Source organism: Lacerta agilis, chromosome 17 (assembly GCF_009819535.1).
Source record: "Lacerta agilis isolate rLacAgi1 chromosome 17, rLacAgi1.pri, whole genome shotgun sequence".
Classification (NCBI taxonomy): domain Eukaryota; kingdom Metazoa; phylum Chordata; class Lepidosauria; order Squamata; family Lacertidae; genus Lacerta; species Lacerta agilis.
In genome coordinates, this window is record NC_046328.1 from 33,802,218 (window position 1) to 33,822,217 (window position 20,000).

General features: G+C 45.1%; 2 protein-coding genes across 2 annotated transcripts; one reads left to right on the plus strand and one right to left on the minus strand.

The window, feature by feature from the left end:
- Positions 1-5,811: 5,811 nt before the first annotated feature.
- LOC117061806 (glycine-rich protein 5-like) lies at positions 5,812-7,761 on the minus strand. Its single transcript, XM_033174776.1, has 2 exons — positions 7,683-7,761; positions 5,812-6,626 (listed from the first exon to the last, which is right to left on the minus strand). The coding sequence occupies exon 2, from the start codon at positions 6,616-6,618 to the stop codon at positions 6,097-6,099; it is 522 nt and encodes a 173-aa protein (XP_033030667.1). The 5' UTR covers positions 6,619-6,626; positions 7,683-7,761; the 3' UTR covers positions 5,812-6,096.
- Positions 7,762-16,771: 9,010 nt separating this feature from the next.
- Positions 16,772-19,605, plus strand: LOC117061807 (glycine-rich cell wall structural protein 1-like). Its single transcript, XM_033174777.1, has 2 exons — positions 16,772-16,843; positions 19,059-19,605. The coding sequence occupies exon 2, from the start codon at positions 19,067-19,069 to the stop codon at positions 19,574-19,576; it is 510 nt and encodes a 169-aa protein (XP_033030668.1). The 5' UTR covers positions 16,772-16,843; positions 19,059-19,066; the 3' UTR covers positions 19,577-19,605.
- The last annotated feature ends 395 nt before the right edge of the window (positions 19,606-20,000 follow it).

The window sequence follows — 20,000 nt, forward strand, 5'->3', positions numbered from 1 at the left end:
GAAGCCAAGTTACAGAGAACCAGGCAGAGGGCCTTCTCGGTAGTGGCACCCGCCCTGTGGAATGCCCTCCCACCAGATGTCAAAGAAAAAAAACATCTACCAGACATTTAGAAGACACCTGAATGCAGCCCTGTTTAGGGAGGCTTTTAATGTTTAATAGATTATTGCATATTGTTGGAAGCCACCCAGATGGGCGGGGTATAAATTATTATTATTATTATTATTATTATTATTATTATTATTATTATTCGCGCAAGTTGCACTTGGGGGCACATGTCTTGCAAGGAGATAAGGGCAGGCCTGCTGGATCAGATCAAACGCCCATCTAGTCAGTGACCCTGTTCTCACACAGGCCAAACAGTTGACCCAATGGGAAGCTCACAAGCATGTCATAAGTGCAACAGCAACATTTCCCACTTGTGATTCCAAGCAGCTGGTATTCAGAGATATGCTACCCCAACAGTGGAAAGAGGACATAAACAGATGGCTTTATCAACCATGAATTTGTCTAATCCTGTCTTAGAGCCATCCAATTTACTGGCCATCTCTTAACCATTGTGTGAAAGAATTGCCCTATTTGAAGAAGTCATTGTTTTTTTTCTGTTCTGGATCTTCTGACATTCAGCTTCATCAGATGGCCTCAAGTTCTAGTGTTATGAAAGGAAATAAGCAAAGTGGCTTACATGCCAGAAAATACAATTTAAAACAAACATATCAAGCTACCATATGAGAGAAGCTCAATAATTATTTAAAGCAGATAAGAGACACACACAAAAATTGACATGCATTCCAGCAAATAAAAGTTAGTCATTTTAAAACAACTTACCAGTTAAATGAACCAGCCTTAAATGACCTCAGTTAGAAAATTAAGAAACTGCCTTGTACAAAGCCAGGCCATTGGTCTACCTAACTCAGTATGGTTTACATTGGCTGTAGCATCTCTCAGGGTTTGAGACAGGGTTTCCTAGCACTCCCAAGAGATGATAGGGATTGAACCTGGGGCCTTTTGCATGCAGAGCAGATGTTCTACAACTAAGCTACAGCCCCTTCTTCAAGGAAAAGCTGGAATGTGTGCAGAGGAGGGCAACCAAGATGATCAAGGGTCTGGAAACCAAGCTTTATGAAAAATGGTTGAAGGAGCTGGGCATGGTTAGCTTGGAAAAGAGGAGACAGAGGAGATATGATAGCCCTCTTCAAATATCTCAAGGGCTTCCACTTAGAAGATGGAGCAAGCTTGTTTTTCTCCTGCTCTTGAGGGTAGGGCTTGAACCAATGGCTTCAAGTTACAAGAAAGGAGATTCCAACTAAACACCAGGAAGTACTTTCTGACGTTAGGAGCTGTTTGACTGTGAAATGGTCTCCCTCAGGAGGTTGTGGACTCCCTTTCCTTGGAGGTTTTGAAGCAGACATTAGACGGCCATCCGTCATGGATGCTTTAGCTGAGAGATCCCTCTATTTCAGGGGGTTGCACTAGAGGACCCTTGGGAACTTTTCCAACTCTACAATTCTATGATTCTGTGAAAAGGTAACTCAAAACAATACCAATTAAATCCTGCTTTATTTTTTTAAAGAATGCACAGCTGAGACAATACTCATTTCATAGAAAAGGCCTTACCTCTTTGGCCCATAAACCAATTTGACCTGAAGGATGATGGTACAGGTAGAACCTCTGTAACAGTCTCCTTTGAGTGTAGCTGGTTTTGTCTAAGGCAGGGATCAGGTGCCTACAGGTGCCAGAAGCCAACTAGATGTCATTTGACTACAGCTCCCATCAGCCTCAGACCAACAGTCATGTTTGCTAGGACTGGTGGGTACTATAGTACTGTAGTTCTTCCATAACTGGAGGACCGCAGGTTTCACATCCTTTGTCTAAGATCAGGATCAGCGTTGATCTAAATTATATTAATCAATTAATCATCTGGTATTCAGGCTGAGACCCTACCTGCCCTCAGACTGTCTCGCCAGAGTGGTACATGCTCTAGTTATCTCCCACTTGGACTACTGCAATGCGCTCTATGTGGGGCTACCTTTGAAGGTGACCCGGAAACTACAACTAATCCAGAATGCTGCAGCTAGACTGGTGACTGGGAGCAGCTGCCGAGACCACGTAACACTGGTCCTGAGAGATCTACATTGGCTCCCAGTACGTTTCCGAGCACAATTCAAAGTGTTGGTACTGACCTTTATAGCCCTAAACGGCCTCGGCCCAGTATACCTGAAGGAGCGTCTCCACCCCCATCGTTCAGCCCAGACACTGAGATCCAGCACCAAGGGCCTTCTGGCGGTTCCCTCACTGCGAGAAGCAAAACTACAGGGAACCAGGCAGAGGGCCTTCTCGGTAGTGGCGCCTGCCCTGTGGAACACCCTCCCATCAGAGGTCAAGGAGATAAACAACTACCTGACATTCAGAAAATACCTGAAGGCAGCCCTGTTTAGGGAAGTTTTTAATATGTGATATTCTAATGTATTTTAGTATTTGTTGGAAGCTGCCCAGAGTGGCTGGGGAGACCCAGCCGGATGGGTGGGGTACAAATAATAAATTGTTGTTGTTGTTGTTGTTGTTGTTGTTGTTGTTGTTATTATAGCACAGCACTAACCAAACAAATCTAAGTCCTATTGAATTCAATGGGGCTTTCTTCCAGATAAGCAGGTTATCATTGCAGCCTCAGGCAAGTAAGGGAGAGGTTGGATAGGTGGTTCCAGCCTTGACCAGTTCTCACACAGGCTACAGTACACTTTCATATATTCTAAAGTTGCATCCCTAGCAAGCCAAACACAAACATCCCATCTCTTTGTTCTAAGTGTTAGAATTACGAACTTGCCAGGCTAAAGCAATAACTCCCAAAGTGAGTGGAATCACCCCAAGGGAGCCAGTGGGGTAATCCAGGGAGGTGCTAAAAGGCAAGCGGGTAGCAGAGGGGCATTGGAGATGTAATTATCAGGTTGTAAAAAGCTGGTATCCCTGGATCAAGTTCATAAATGTTGTTGAATTAATTAAACTAAATAGTTTTAATAGGATTTTGAAAGGCTGTTGTCTTGCCAAAGGCAAGGTGGTTCTTTTAAAGTGAGATTCAGAAGCAATGCAAACTACACAAGTGAGTGAGAAGATTAAAAGATTTCATTCTAAAATAGCAAGCAAGCACTTCAATCTGCCACTTGGAAGCCCTCAAGAAGTGGTGAAGTGACTCCCCCAGGTAGCCTCAGTTTGCACGGCCCTGCGACCAATCAGTCCATGCACGAGCTTCAAAAAAATTCTGCCCAAACCATCCAATTTTATAGATAGCCACCCCCTCCCAATGCGTAACTTCCTCAAAACAATGTCCAACATCAAATAAGGTACCCAGCATCATCCTCCCAACTGATTAAGGCAGCTGGGGGGGTCACCTACTCCCAATGTTCTCAGGACATTAAAGACTGTTCTCACACCATCAAAAAACTCAACAAGAGCAAGGGAGGGGAAGGAATAGAGGCAGGAAGGGCTCCGTGTTAGATCTCTAGCTCCTCGACACGTTTTGTCTTCCAGATGCATTTCCCATACAGCTGTGTAATTAATAGTTTCTGTTTTGAATTTCATTGTGTCATTATCTTCCTTCATGTGTCATGAAAACTGCTGTTCTGAATAACGCTTGTCTAAGGACTCAGCTACACTGGCAAAGAAAAAACACTTTATATGAGTTGTTTGTGCATCCTAGCACTGTGGCACCAGATGGCGCTGTGGAGTTCTGTTTTTGCCAACCCGGTTTCTCATGCAAAGTTTGCAACGCGTTTAACTGAAACGCTTCTTTGATGTGTCTAGATCCGGCCTAAGTTAAGCGTGAGTGGCACTGTTCAGCAGTGGTTCTTGTCCTACTTGGATTTCCAGTGGGTGATGCTTGGGGAGTGCTCTTTTTGCTCTGTGAGGCCCATGAAATGTTTGATTTTATCCCTCATGCTGTTTAACATCTACATGAAACTGCTGAGTTTGGGGTTATCTGGAGCTTTGGAGTACAGTATGTCGTCTGCAATAAGCTGATGACACACAGCTCTACTTCTCTTTTATATCTCAAGGTTTGTCAGTGGATGTGCTGGGCAGTTTTCTTCCCTTGGTAATGGACTGGATGAGAGCCAATAAACCAGCCTTTCTCAACCTTGGGTCCCAAGATGTTTTTGGCCTACAACTCCCATCATCCCTAGGTAGCAGGACCAGTGGTCAGGGATGAAGGGAGTTGTAGACCAAAAACATCTGGGGACCCAAGGTTGAGACAGGCTGCAATAAATTGAAGCTCAGTCCACTTAAGACTGAGGTACAGTTAGTGAGTGGTTCCATAGACTGGATAGAAGGGAGGCGGCCTGCTCTTGATGGGGTTACATAGCCCCTGAAGGAACAGACATGTAGCTTGCGGGGTCCTTCTGGTTCCATTGTTGTCACTTAAGGTTCAGTTGGCCTCGGTGGCATGGAGTGCCTTCCATCAGATTTGGAAGTGGATAGCCTAACCCAGTGATGGCCAAACTTGACCCTCCAGCTGTTTTGGGACTACAACTCCCATGATCCCTAGATAACAGGACCAGTGGTCAGGGATGATGGGAATTGTAGTCCCAAACACCTGGAGGGTCAAGTTTGGCCATCATTGGCCTAACCTCTGTTACCTCTACCACTAGATTAGATTACTGCAATGTACAGTATGCGAAGCTGCCTCTGAAAACAATTCAGAAAAATCAGCTGGTGCAGAATTTGGTGACTGGGTTGCTCACTGGGGCAGGACAGTTTGAGCATATAACACCAATCCTGGCCTGACTCCACTGGCTGCTAATTAGTTTCCTGGACCAATAAAGCCTTAAATGTCTCAGGACTGCAATATCTCAAGGATCACCTCTGCCCATATGAACTGATTCAGTCCCTGTGATCACCATCTGAGACCCTTCTTCAGGTAGCTCCTCCAAGAGAGGTTTGAAGGACAGCAACAAGGAAATGGACATTTCCTTTTTTTTTTTTAATGCTCTCCACAAGGAGGTTCAACTGATGCCTTCATTACAAATCTTTAGGTGCCAGGCAAGAACGTTCCTCTTCTCTCAGGCCTTTGGCAGCCTTCCAATCATCTAAGACACCGGAGGTACTAGAACAATTGGTTAAATCCTTTGAGACTAAAAAGCCAGTGGTCAGTTTTTTTACAGATATTTGCTATCCGTAAATCAATTTGATCTACAGAATCTAAGAAATGAATGGAATGTTCATTAAATGTTCCTCTAATTCAAATTTGAAGTTTCCCCACTTTGCTGAGCAGACCATCTTAAAACAACAGTGATACCTTCCTCTGGATTTCTTGGTTCTATGCCTTATCAATATTCTCTGTATCTCTTCCACCTCCTCCAACATTCAAGGGTTCTGATGATCTCAAGGTGGCAAGTTCTGGAAATACTTGCTGCACTGTTAACAGGATGGTGGATGTTTGAACCAATCCAAGAAGATATTTGTTATGTTCTTAAGGTTGTGATCCTGAACCGGCTTACTTTTGAGTAAGTTGCATTGAAAGGAACTTATTTCTTGGTAGACATTGTGCTGCCACATAAAACAAAACCAGAAAGCCAGTGCTATGATGCAGGAAAAGTTTTATTGGGAATTTCAAACAGTAAAAGTATTCGAGTGAATACTAAGCACACTGGAAGGCAATAAAGCAAAAAGAACACATTTTAGTGAACAGCTTCTCCTTTAGAATTATTTTTTTCAGGCTGGAGGAAGAGTAGGGGCTTCTACATTTATAGAACATTCTTTACATCTTCCTTTACATGAAGTCCCAATTACACATATTTACACTTGTGTTCTAATTCCATAGACATAGTGAATGGATCTTGTGTTTTTCTTCCTGATGGGAATTGGTGTGTTTCAAAGAGATGTAGGAAAATAAATATCACAGTAACTAGCAGGGGAAAGTGAGATAAAATTTAACTGGAAACAGCTGCATGTTCTAGATGGACCTGATTACAAGGGATGCAGAACACTCTCCCAGCTCCCATTGGGATTGCCTAGGGAGTTAGGGTGCTCAGCATATCTAAAATCAGACCGAAATAGTCCACCACAGATATCTTTATGTTTCCTCCTAGTTGACAGACCGTGAGAGCTTAGCAGGGGGTATAGCAGATGCTGCCTCTACGCCCCACAAACCCATAACGACTACGGCCCCCCAAAGCCCCAGAGCTGGACCCCAGAAGACCTGCACCACCATAGAGCCCTCTGCCAAATCCGCTGCCAAATCCGCTGCCAAATCCGGATCCATAACCACCAGCAGCACATGGGGTGTTGCCTCCGACAGACACAGGCTCGCAACTGGCAGAGAGGATGGGTCCTGGGATGGTCACGACGACGGGAGGTGGCTGGATGACGACCTCTGCTGGTGGGATCTGGTTGACGCATGAAGGCTGGACTCCGGAAAGAATACCAAGACTAGCAGAAGGGACGCCGGATCCAACCAGGGCACCGGAGCCAAAGCCAGAACCATAGCCAAATCCACCGCCAAAACCACTGCCAATTCCACCACCAATGCCACCGCCAAAACCACCGCCAAGACCACCGGCTGATCCAAAACCAACGACTGGGGTGGAAGCACAAGATGGGACGGCACAGGATGGTCCACAGGAAGCCATGGTTGAGTCTGGAAAGACATAGGCAGGCACATATTATAGCCAAGAAACATTGTGATTCACAACCGCAATGAAAACTATGGGTTGCATCCAACTACCAGTCTAAGCAGACATACCAAACTTAATGGACCTTTTTGTTATCCATGGATTTAAATGGGTCTACATGGAAAAACATTGAATACATGGAGAAACATGGAATACAGTCCTGTGCATTCCCAGTAACGCAGTATATCAAGAGAGGGAAAGACCAAAGCAAATGATGAGCATCTTCATTTCCTCCCCTTGTTAGTTCAGAAGCTGGTGTTGCCACTCTTTTGAGGCCAGTAGGGACATTTTATTCTTGACAATAGTTCCCATGGAGGGAGGGGAATGATAGGGTGGCCTAGCAGAAATTGACTGCCGTATCTGAAGGACCAGGAAAAGAGGCAGGGACGTAATTTTAGTTCAACAACACCTGTGGACTCAAGGTTGAAACAATGGTGCAGGGAGTTCTGAGCTAGATGATTTAATGGCCAATCCCTTGATGGCTATGCTCTCTCTCACCAGTTACAAGCAGCATGCTTCTGAAAACCAGCTGCTGGAAAGTCCAGAAGGGGAGAGTGCCATTGCATGTGGGCCTTATGGATGGGTTTTCAACAGGCATCTGATTGGCCTGTGTGAGAATAGGATGCTGAACTAGATGGGCCATTTGCCTGATGCAACAAGCTCTTCTTAAAGCTTGCAACATACACAAGAGACAGACTACTTATTGAGGAGTTTCAGTGAGGATAGTGGTGAAAACACAGCAAAGAATGGAGTTTCATGCTATGTAAAAGGTTAATTAAGTTGTATTAACTGGCCTCAGTATCATTGGCAACCTCCCTTACAATAGTCTAGGGTAGGAATGGAAAGTCCATCTGCCTGCAAATCAGATGATCTACCACTGAGCTATAGCCCTCACTGAGGTTTCAGAAAGGGTGGTATTCCCATCCCTACCTGGAGATGCCAGGGATTGAACGGGGAACCTTCTGCTTGCACAGCGGATGCTGTGCCCTAGATCTACATCCCTTCCCTTAAGGATGACTTACCTGTCTCTTGGAGGAGCTGGGGATGAATGAGAAGGTTTGTCAGGTGAAGCTGTAGAGAGAACACGGAATGGCAGGAGCTTTTATACCATTTTTCTAGAAGCAGTGTCAGTTAGGAAACGCCCCATGACTCTCAGAGGCTTTAATCAGTGGCAAACAAATTTCTTTTTATGCATCATGAAGTCTCGTTAAAGTTATTACTCACAACATGTGAGGGAAATAATTAACAACTTGTCAGTGTTTTTTCCCCCCCTTCCAGAATGGCTTATGGGCATTTCTAGTACACTTTTTCCTTCTCTCCCCCCCCCCCCTCCATCATCTGATCCTCCTGGGGAATGTTATGAAATGATTATGTAACTTCATCAATCAACATTGGTGTCCCACTATTCCAGGTGTCATAGTTCAGTGGCAGAGCACCTGCTCTGCATGCAGAAGGTTGCCAGGTTCAATCCCTGGCATCTCCAGGTAGGGATGGGAATGTCCATTGCATGTCAATATCCCGATCCCTCCCGTGAATAAAGACACAAGACACCGTAGATAAGGTTAAAGTGGAGAATGAAAGGCCACAACTTTATTGGTTCCGGATGTTGAGCGGTATTGGCTTTAGGCATTGGATCTAACTAGACTATATCTGACTCCAGTACGACGTGCTGGCAGTCCAGGAAGGGATAACCACTGTTGAGTGAGCCCTTGCTGCTGCACATCAGCTAAGGACTCACCCTGTGATCACCGATCTGGGGCGTGCCTTAGGCCCTCACCACCCACGGCTCCGGACACGGACACGCCCCCCGGACTCCTTTACGAAGTACCCTTCAGCACTTGGGGGGAGGTGTTGGCCCGTCCTCCCCCCCCCCACCTCCTAACCTTCCTGACCTTATCCAATGCCTAACCGCCAAACCAAAGTTGTGACGAGTTGCTACGAGGTAGGCGAAAAAACCCACAAGGCGGAGCCAATTTGCCAGGTGGAAAAATTCCTACCCGGCCCCTCAACGGCGACCAACCGTGGTCCATAGCAAGGTCAAGGAAAACCTAACCTAGAGGGAGGGTGGGAAGGGAAAAGCTGAAACGATCAGGAGCCCAGGGAAAAGAGGGTGAGCTCTGGCTGCGGACCCACTTAAGTGCAGTGGGCACGCCCTGGCCGGCAGCGCCAGTTGGCCAGCCGGCTGGGCACCGCACCCAGAGCTCCCCCAATAGCGCCAGGGGATGCAAGCATCCCCTGTGCACGTGGAGGGCTCGTGCTCCACTGCAACCCCCCCTCCTTTCTAAGGGCGGAAGGGGCTTTCTGAAACCCTTGACAGTTGCTCCCGGTCAGTGTAGACCAGGGGTGGGGAAATCTCAGGCTCAGGGTCCAAATGCAACCATCTCAGCCTCTCTATTTGGCTGCCAGAACTCTCCCTATTTGGTGCCATCTTTCAGCACCAATGCCAAGTACATCCCTTGAATGCAGAAGCTCTCAGATTCAACCCCTAACTTTTCCAGGTAAGGCTGAGAGAAACCACCATTCAGAACTCTGAAGTACCACTGCCAATAAGCACAGACAATACTGAGCTAGAATCAATGGCCTGACTTGATCTAAGGCAGCTGCCTATATTTCTATAAACATTTTTTTTTTGAAACTTTGAGACTGTGGGAACAGTCTGCCTAAGGACCCCTTGCTTAGGAATGTATGCATTAACTCACGTTTTACAGGTATTTCTCATTTTGTATGCATTACTTAGCTGGAGAACAGCACTGCAGAATTCAGAGAAGTGCAAATTTCGGAGTATGCTTTGCTTATTGTTTCAGCAATGTGATTTAGGTAGGCTTCCCTTTAAATGTGATCTGTGCCAATTTTCTCTCCCATCCCTAGAAGGGACTCATCGTTTTTTTTAATAAAATAAAATAAAAATAAACAACCTCAATTTGCATTGTGGAGGTGGGAGATCTTGAGGGGCACATCTACTAGGGGAGAAAGCACACACACAAAATATTTTGCCTCTTCATTCATTTCCTTTTCTCATTCTCAGCAAAAAAAAAAAAAAAAAAAAAAATCAAACCTAGGCAATCCACATGTTTGGGGGTGCCCTGGAGCTTAAACATGGTGACATACCTGCTGTTTAATTTACTTGTTTCTGTCAAACTAATTTTGAGAGATCAGAACCCCAATTAAGGGAATGAGCACTCTAATTATACTGGTAAGAAACCTGTCCTGCCCAAAATCTAAAATGGTTAATGTTAATTTCCCCAAATCGGTGCATCAGCAGACTGCCTTGATGTGTTTGTGTGTGTGTGCATGTGCGAAAGAGAGAGAGAAGAGACTTGATCTTTATCACTTGATCTTTATCACTTACAACTTAGCTGTCAAGGCAGCATCAAGTTAATGACAGTGTCTCTCTTTCTCTCCTCTCTCTCTCTCTCTCTCTCTCTCTCTCTCTCTCTCTCTCTCTCTCGTCAGAAGAGGGTAGCTTGGATGGAGTAGGTTACCGGTACCCTCTTTTACATAATTATGGTTCTCCAACCCCAGCATTTTCTTCACAAATGTAAGAAAAGGCCTGCTAGCTCAGACCAAAGGCCCATCTAGTCCCGTGGCATACCCTCCAACATTTCTCAGAAGAACATTGGTACATTCTATTCTACACCAGGAAGCCTCTCCCATGTTTGATCTCCCAACCACATATGTGTCATATACACATATACACCTTCCACTTTGATCCAATTACAACCTCTCCGCCAAATCTACCTCGCGAGATTTTTGAAAAGGGAAAAAAAAATGTGTGAGGGAAGGAATTGTGAAACACCTTCAACAGATAAATGGAACAGAATAAAATTGTAGCTGTGAGCTGCATCGAGTCCTTGTCATGGGGAAAAGACATAACAACAACAACAACAACAACAACAACAACAACCACCACCACCAACAACAGAAACTTTGAGAATGACCAGGAACATACAGTACCAGAGAGCAAATCCTATTGAACTTAGTTCTTTAAATACACACACACACACACACACACACACACACACACACACCCATCAATACAGACACTGGAAACACAAGAACATCGTATTAAGTTTATGGTGTTGTTTTACATGATCTTAAAACACTGGTAGTCCATATAGGTTTTCCACAGACAGGTTTGTGAGCCTGATGAAAGAGCTTTACTTTCTTTTCCCCTTACATATAAAGAGGGGGAGACCAGGTTTCATCAAAGGCATTTCCCTTTATAGCACCATATGCAACTCTTCTAAGCCCAGCTAGTCATTCTGAACTAGCTACATCCCAAATCTCATTGAACCTTGTCTCAAGAGGTACCTCCACCCGAGATTTCCAGTGACATGCTATCATTAAATGTACGGCTACCAGTAGAAAGAGAATAAAATCTTTATACTCGATAGTAGGGTTGGAATAGTTAAAGCTATGGTTTTCCCAGTAGTGATGTACAGAAGTGAGAGCTGGACCATAAAGAAGGCTGATCGCCAAAGAATTGATGCTTTTGAATTATGGAAACCAGGCAGAGGGCCTTCTTGGTAGTGGCACCCGCCCTGTGGAACGCCCTCCCACTAGATGTCAAAAAGAAAAACAACTACCAGACTTTTAGAAGACATCTGAAGGCAGCCCTGTTTAGGGAAGCTTTTGATGTTTAATAGATTATTGTATTTTAACATTCTGTTGGAAGCCGCCAAGAGTGGCTGGGGAAATCCAGCCAGATGGGCAGGGTATAAATAAATTATTATTATTATTATTATTATTATTATTATTATTATTATTATTATTTGGTGCTGGTATTGATAAAGGGAAGTAATATTATCACTGTATTCTGCCTTGGTCAGACCACAACTGGAATACTATGTCCAGTTCTGGGGGCCACCATTTAAGATACATATTGAGAAGCTAGAATGTGTGCAGAGGAGGGTGACCAAGATGACAGAGGGTCTTGAAACCAAGCCTTAAAAGGAAAGGTTGAAGGAGCTGGGCATGTTTAGACTGGAAAAGAGGAGACTGAGAGGATATATGATAGCCATCTTCAAATATGGAGCAAACTTGTTCTCTCCTGTTCCAGAGGGTAGGACATGAATGAATGGCTCCAAGTTACAAGAAATGAAATTCCAGCGAAACATCAAGAAGAACCTTCTGACCATAAGAGCTGTTCGACAGTGGAACCATCTTCCTCAGGAGTGGTGGACTCTACTTCCTTGGAGGTTTTAAAGCAGAGGTTGGATGGCCACCTGTCAGGGATGTTCCAGCTGAGCTTCCTTCATTGTTGGGAGTAGGACAAGATGACCCTTTGGTGGTCCTTTCCAATGCTATGATTCTATGATTCCCCTGCTAGACATGGGAGGGGCCCCTTTCTGGATCCTCCCATCCACCTGGAAGTTTGGCTTTGCATCAGCTCCTCTCTTCAGGTGATGCCAATGGAAAGCTGCGTCACACCACCAGGTGTATGTGAGGGAGATCTCCCCTCCCTGCCTGGCAGCAAAGCAGGGTGGCAGAATGCCTCTGCTCTCTCACTCAGCAGGAGGGGAGATGTTCCACAGAGTTTTGACACCAGTCCTGCTCTGTCCGTAGACTATAGGCTGGGAAGACCAGTGGCCAAGCTGTGTGAGCTCTGCTTGTTTACATTGGATTGCATATACGACAGGCCCTTTTCTGTGTAATTTTTGTTTGCTCCTTGTAGAAAATATAACCTTGGGAATTGTGTAACTCACAAATCCGAAATATTTGTTAAGAAAAGTCAAGGAGGAATGATTAAGTAAAACCTGTGCCGGGGCACCCTTCCCATTGGGCTGAGTGGTGCGGTGCACCACGGCGCCCGCCCAGCAGGGGGCGCATCGAGGAGGCACATGGAGCCGCCTGCATGTCCGCCTCGCCCGCTTCGCTCCTTTCCCGGCAGCGGTGGCTGAAGCGAGGTGGCAGCAGCAGCGGCAGAGGCAAGGAGGTGATCGGCAGCAAGCCGGGCACACAGCGATCAGCCTCAATCCCTCCCTTCCTCCATCTGTCCCTCTCTAGCTGCGCGCCCCACCCAGGAGGTGGCCGCGATCCCCGGTAGCCACCCCTCCTCTCGGTGCCGCAATTGGTTGCTAGAGCGCTTCTCCAGCCTGCCACTGCGCAGGACTGGAGGAGGGTGTGGGGTGGCTGGGAAGGAGCCCGAGGGACCGGTGCTGGTGACGGCGGCAGCGGTGGTGGTGCTGGAGATGGGCCCGGGGACAGCGGGCGGCAGAGGAGGCAGAGGCGCTGCTACCAAGCCAGAGGAGGCCGAGGCGGGCGGCAGGCTCGAGAGGCTTCCTCTGCCAACCAGGCCCCCAATGAGTTGTGCCATCATGGAGCGCACCCTGCCCAACATGCTGCAGAAGCCGCTGCCGGGTGCCGTGGGCTCGGAGTGGCGAGAGAGGGAGGCGTGCTGCCAGGCTCCGCTCCCCGTCTCTGCCCATTCGGCTTGGGCTGTGCTGCTCTTGCCCACCTCTTCTTGGGCTGTGGACGTGGGGAAGCCGCCGGGGAGCCTCCCATTGGCACTGCAGCCAGGGCTCCCTGGACGGCAGCGCTGCACCGGCACTTCGGCCGAGCAGGTGGAGGTGGAGGCAGAGCACAGCTGGTAGTGTCCCCACCTGCCCCTCTGCACCCTCCAGCTCCCTGCTGTGCCTGGCCCTGCCCGGCGGAGTGTGAGGGGCACCGGAGGGATCTTCACACCACGGTGCCAGATACACTTAAGACGGCCTTGACCTGTGCAAACTTTAAGCTTGTCTTGCATGGAAAAAAATATTCAATTTGAATTATAAACTGAAAATTTTAACAAGCACACACTACAATTTTCTTAATGGGCAAATAATTACAAGCTGGGCAGAGCGGCCCAATTAATGCTGGAATGCAGGATTACATGGGGTCATGTCATGGCACTTAACTTGCTTTGTTGGTTTCTTCTGATCTTGTCAACAATTTTGGAAAGCCAACAAGAATCCTCTAGCAGGAAACCCAAACAGCCAACACCTGACACCTGACACCAGCAGAAGGCATCAAAGGATGGAGATGTTCCTCTAGCCACAAGGTTGCTTGTGGGTTTTTCTCCTGTTAAGATTGCTGACTCTGGAATTGCCCTGTGAGGTTCACACAATTCAGCTGATCAGGCATCACCAGTGCCAGATTTACGTATATGCTAAACAAGCTATAGCTTAGGGCCCCACTCTCTTGGGGGTCCCCCCAAAAATGAAAGGAAAGAAACCTGGATGAACATTTCCAAAATATAAGATAAAAAACAAATAAGGTCTGCTGTCCCAATGAACAGTGTAGACTACTATGGTGATACTGATATTATATAAAAATGAATTGTATTAACTACAATTTTATAGGTTATAACACTTAATTTCATATTAATAAAGCTATTTATAATTATAAGTAGTTTGCATCATATATTTACACCTATTATTATAATGGAAGATCAAATCTATCCATTCTCAAGGAAATCGGCCCTGAGTGCTCACTAGAAGGACAGATCCTGAAGTTGAGGCTCCAGTACTTTGGCCACCTCATGAGAAGAGAAGACTCCCTAGAAAAGACCCTGATGTTGGGAAAGATGGAGGGCACAAGGAGAAGGGGACGACAGAGGATGAGATGGTTGGACAGTGTTCTTGAAGCTACTAACATGAGTTTGGCCAAACTGCGAGAGGCAGTGAAGGATAGGGGTGCCTGGCGTGCTCTGGTCCATGGGGTCACGAAGAGTCGGACACGACTGAACGACTGAACAACAACAACAAATTATTTCATAGCAAAATAAAAAATAATAAAAAATCCTTCCAGTAGCACCTTAGAGACCAACTAAGTTTGTTCTTGGTATGATCTTTCGTGTGCATGCACATTTCTTCAGCTCATACCAAGAACAAACTTAGTTGGTCTCTAAGGTGCTACTGGAAGGATTTTTTTTATTTTTTATTTTGTTTTGACTATGGCAGACCAACACGGCTACCTACCTGTAACTAGAACTATTAGTTCATGTTATAGCAAGTTTCTAGAGACTAAATTATGAGTCTTTGTAAATTTTGTTTCTAAAGGAACTTTTGTTATTGTCAAATGCCAATGTGTTTGCATTATTAAGTTTGTTATGAATAAAAAATCATTTTAAGTTAGAGCTTAATAATTATTTCACTATTAATATACCTCTTCCTAATTGTATTCCACTATTAATATACTTCTTAATTGTATTTCACTTCAACAATTACTTTGATAAAATACATATTTTGTTATGTGCAAATGGCTTTAGATACCTATTAGGTCCATAAATTACCATAAAGCATATATTCAACACAAATAACAGTAACAACTTGTTGTTGACAAAGGACAGCTGGACACATATAGGGCCCCATTACCTTCAACAGCTTAGGGCCTCATCAAAACCTAAATCCGGCTCTGGGCACCACCGACAATATCCATTTAACACAATCACCATGGCTTCCCCCAATGAGTCCTGGGAACGGTGGAATGGAAGACTATGAATTTCAATCTCTCTCAGTTTCACATATCCCCCATCTTAAGTTCAATTCATCTGGATCAGTTACAGGTGGGTAGCCGTGTTGGTCTGCCATAGTCAAAACAAAATAAAATACAGAAATTCTTTCCAGTAGCACCTTAGAGACCAACTAAGTTTGTTCTTGGTATGAGCTTTCGTGTGCATGCACACTTCTTCAGATACATACCAAGAAAAAACTTAGTTGGTCTCTAAGGTGCTACTGGAAAGAATTTTTTTATTTTATTTTATTTTATTTTCATCTGAATCAGTCTTCATTTAAAAATAAAAATAAAAAGATATAGACCCATCTCATCTATATATATAGGTGAAGTATCATTGTTGTTGTTGTTGTTGTTGTTGTTGTTGTTGTTCAGTCGTTCAGTCGTGTCCGACTCTTCGTGACCCCATGGACCAGAGCATGCCTCTCGTAGTTTGGCCAAACTCATGTTGGTAGCTTCGAGAACACTGTCCAAACATCTCATCCTCTGTTGTCCCCTTCTCCTTGTGCCCTCCATCTTTCCCAACATCAGGGTCTTTTCCAGGGAGTCTTCCCTTCTCATGAGGTGGCCAAAGTACTGGAGCCTCAACTTCAGGATCTGTCCTTCTAGTGAGCACTCAGGGCTGATTTCTTTAAGAATGGATAGGTTTGATCTTCTTGCAGTCCATGGGACTCTCAAGAGTCTCCTCCACCACCATTAGGCTGCTTTAAATAGTCATGGATATGTAAAGTCCCCAAAGAATGGGAGCTGCAATTTGTTTAGGGGAGGAGTTGTTAGGGGGCCCCTATTCCCAGCACAGAATTACAATTCCCAGGGTGCTTTAACAATCAAGTCCTTAACAAACAAGGGAACTCTGGAAATTGTGGCTTTGAAAAGGTGAATAACTGCAGCTTCCAGAAAAATATACAAGGTCCCCAGCACACTCATGTCTGATTTCGCAGAAATTGCTTTGAGGGGACCTGCACATCTTTTCCTAGAATTTTATTTCCGAAATGGCTAGAGATTCTGGTTTGCCCCAGCTACTCGGAGCGGCTTCTAACATATATAAAAACATAATACAACATTAGACATTTAAAAACGTCCCTATCAGATGTCTTCTAAAGGTTGTATAATTACTTATCTCCTAGGCTCAGGGGAATTCATATCTCCATACCCTCCAACATTTCTCCAATGAAAATTGGGACATCCTAAGGAAAAGTGGGACATTCTGGGACCAAATCAGAAACCGGGTGAGCTTCTGTAAGTCCGGGACTGTCCCTGGAAAATAGGGACACTTGGAGGCTCTGTTGTAGTTGCTGTTTCTTTGTATTTTCATTTGTTTAAAAATGCTGTATATTTAAAAACAGAACGAAAAGGAAATAAGGCCTACTTTTCCGCCCCAACGAGACTCCTTCCCAAGCCAACGGAACACAGTGAACAATCCCCGGAGGGAAGAAATGGGAGGGGGAAAATGAACATGTTGTGTAATAAGCTGATTGCAGAGTTGGCATCCTGGCAACGTTTGTCTTATTAAAGCAATTTTAGACTATGATGGAAGCAGCAGATTTTGATCGTGGATAATTGAGACATTAAGTGTGAAGGGGCGTCTCCTAACCATTAGGGATGCTATAAAAGCTCTCCTTCTTCCACGGCTCACCAACAGCTTCACCTCTCATCGTCTCTCAACTTCCCACTCATCAAAACAACACAGGTAAGCTTGGCTTGTCCAAGTCCTTGCATAGATCAAATGGGTAAAAGCTAGAGGAAGGTCAATTTTGGTTGGATATAGCATAGTTTGTAGGAAAACAGGGAGCATAGGAAGCTGCCTTATATCGAGATAGATGATTGGTATACCTAGCTCAGTATTGTCTACACCAGGAGTGGGAAACCTTTGGTCCTCCAGAGGTTGCTGAACTATAGCTCCCGTCATCCTTAGCAAACATGGCCAATGGCTAGGGAAGGTGGATGTAGTAGTTCAGCAGTCCCTGGAGGGTAAAGGATCCCCCACAACTAGTCTATATTGGGTTCCACACTGGGTGTATCTGCCAACCCTACCTGAAGATGCTGGGGATTGAACCAGGGCCTTCTGCATACAAAGCTGATGCTTTAAGCAGAGCCAGAATCCTTCCCCCAAAGAAACCGATTGGTTTGATGAAGGAAGCGATTGACTAGAGAGTTGGGTAGTCAATGTCTCCTGCACTGGAGGTCTGGATTGCCTGCATCAAAAGCAGGGAGATAGGAATTGATGGTGTAAAAAGCTACAGTTTGTGATTCTATGAAATACTACTTTATGGAGAGCTTCTAGAATAGTTAACACTGAGTCATCTCAGAAGAAGCTCCAGTTTGCTCCCATTTACTTATACCTGCCAAAGTAGGACTTGACTCGGAGATTTAAAATAGTAATGCACATTTATACTAAATCTTCATGGTGCATTTGTGCTACCTGGTTCCTTTGAAGTATATCTCTTAGACTTCCACACACATATCTTGCAGCTCTTTTGAATTTCCAACACCTTTCAACAGTTAGCTGGGGATTTAGAATGCCACATGCTCGGCATGTTTTATCCTATATGCTTGGAGAGTCTACCTATGATAGAAACCTAAAACTGATTTAACATTTCTTCTCTCTTTGGAAACAGAGATGTAATTCTGTGTGTGAGGGGGCAGAGATTTCTTCCAGGATCCACATCTAAATAGTAGTATTGGGAGCTGCTGTTGGATCGGGCAAACGGCCCATCTAGTTCAGCATCCTGTTCTCACACAGGCCAATCAGATGCCTGTTGAAAACCCATCCATAAGGCCCACATGCAATGGCACTCTCCCCTTCTGGACTTTCCAGCTGCTGGTATTCAGAAGCATGCTGCTTGTAACTGGTGAGGGACAACATAACCATGATGAGATTGGCCGTTAGATCATCTAGCTCAGAACTCCCTGCACCAATATTTCAATCTGGAGTCCACAGGTGTTGTTGAACTAAAATTACACCCATGCCTCTTTTCCCGGTTCTTCAGATACGGCAGCCGATTTCTGATAGGCCACCTCCCACCCACCCCCATAACTATTTTCAAGAATAAAATGTTTCCGCTGCTCCCAAAAGACTGGTATAATTTAGGTATAATTATAAATGATATCCCTGGCAATCAAAGGAAAGTATTCCTCTATGCAACAACAGCTGCCAGGATACTCATAGCAAAAAAACTGGAAAGGGGGGAGGGCGAGAAATCCCATCAATAAAAGAATGGCAAATTAAACTTTGTGAATATATAAATTTGGCAAGATTTACAGCATCTGAAGGGGACAATCAGACCAAAAAAAGAGCAAATGAATGGAATTGTGTTAAAGAATATATGAAGGAACATTGTTCTGGAGTAAGTATATCTGTATGTAACGAAGGAAGCTTTGCAGGGTTAAAGAAATTGAAAAACGGTGCAAAAAGGTATAAAGATAGAGGTAATTTACATTAGACACAACAATTCAGAAAGATTAAAAATGTTAAGGTCTCAAAACAGAGGTAGGAAGTCAATATGTGTATATGTACGTAAAGATTATTATGATGCATGGTTCTCTTTGTAGGCATTTTTGGGGGCGGGGGTTGTTTAGCTTTCTTTTTCTTTTCTTTTCTTGGATTTTATGTTTGAATTTTTTTTGGTAATTTTCCATTTAAATTAAAATTAAAATTAAGACTGGCAACATTTGATTTTGATTTACAAGGGGGCAAATGAAGATGGTCTTCCTTTGCCTTGATATACTGTGCCACTGGGAATACAGAGGCTTGGTTCCCATGCTTGTCGTAATTTAAGCAGACCCATTTAAATCAATGGACATGTCTACTCAGACTGATAGTTGGAGGCAGCCCATAGTTTTCATTGCTGCTGCGAATCACAATGTTTCTTGGCTATAATATGTGCCTGCCTATGTCTTTCCAGACTCAACCATGGCTTCCTGTGGACCATCCTGTGCCGTCCCCTCTTGTGCTTCCACCCCAGTCGTTGGTTTTGGATCAGCCGGTGGTCTTGGCGGTGGTCTTGGCGGCGGTTTCGGCGGTGGCCTTGGCAGTGGTTTTGGCGGTGGATTTGGCTATGGTTCTGGCTTTGGCTCCAGTGCCCTGGTTGGATCCGGCGTCCCTTCTGCTAGTCTCGGTATTCTTTCCGGAGTCCAGCCTTCATGCGTCAACCAAATCCCACCAGCAGAGGTCGTCATCCAGCCACCTCCCGTCGTCGTGACCATCCCAGGACCCATCCTCTCTGCCAGTTGCGAGCCTGTGTCTGTCGGAGGCAACACCCCATGTGCTGCTGGTGGTTATGGATCCGGATTTGGCAGCGGATTTGGCAGAGGGCTCTATGGTGGTGCAGGTCTTCTGGGGTCCAGCTCTGGGGCTTGGGGGGGCCGTAGCCGTTATGGGCTAGTGGGGCGTAGAGGCAGCATCTGCTATTCCCCCTGCTAAGCTCTCACGGTCTGTCAACTAGGAGGAAACATAAAGAGATCTGTGGTGGACTATTTCGGTCTGATTTTAGATATGCTGAGCACCCTAACTCCCTAGGCAATCCCAATGGGAGCTGGGAGAGTGTTCTGCATCCCTTGTAATCAGGCCCATCTAGAACATGCAGCTGTTTCCAGTTTAATTTTATCTCACTTCCCCCTGCTAGTTACTGTGATATTTACTTGCCTACATGTCTTTGAAACACACCAATTCCCATCAGGAAGAAAAGCACAAGATCTATTCACTATGTCTATGAAATTAGAACACAGGTGTAAATATGTGTAATTGGGACTTCATGTAAAGGAAGATGTAAAGAATGTTCTATAAATGTAGATCCCCCTACTCTTCCTCCAGCCTGAAAAAAATAATTCTAAAGGAGAAGCTGTTC

Excerpts from the sequence above, each read along its gene's own strand:
- LOC117061806 (XM_033174776.1), bottom strand. The coding sequence starts at position 6,618 with ATGGCTTCCTGTGGACCATCCTGTGCCGTCCCATCTTGTGCTTCCACC.
- LOC117061807 (XM_033174777.1), top strand. The coding sequence starts at position 19,067 with ATGGCTTCCTGTGGACCATCCTGTGCCGTCCCCTCTTGTGCTTCCACC.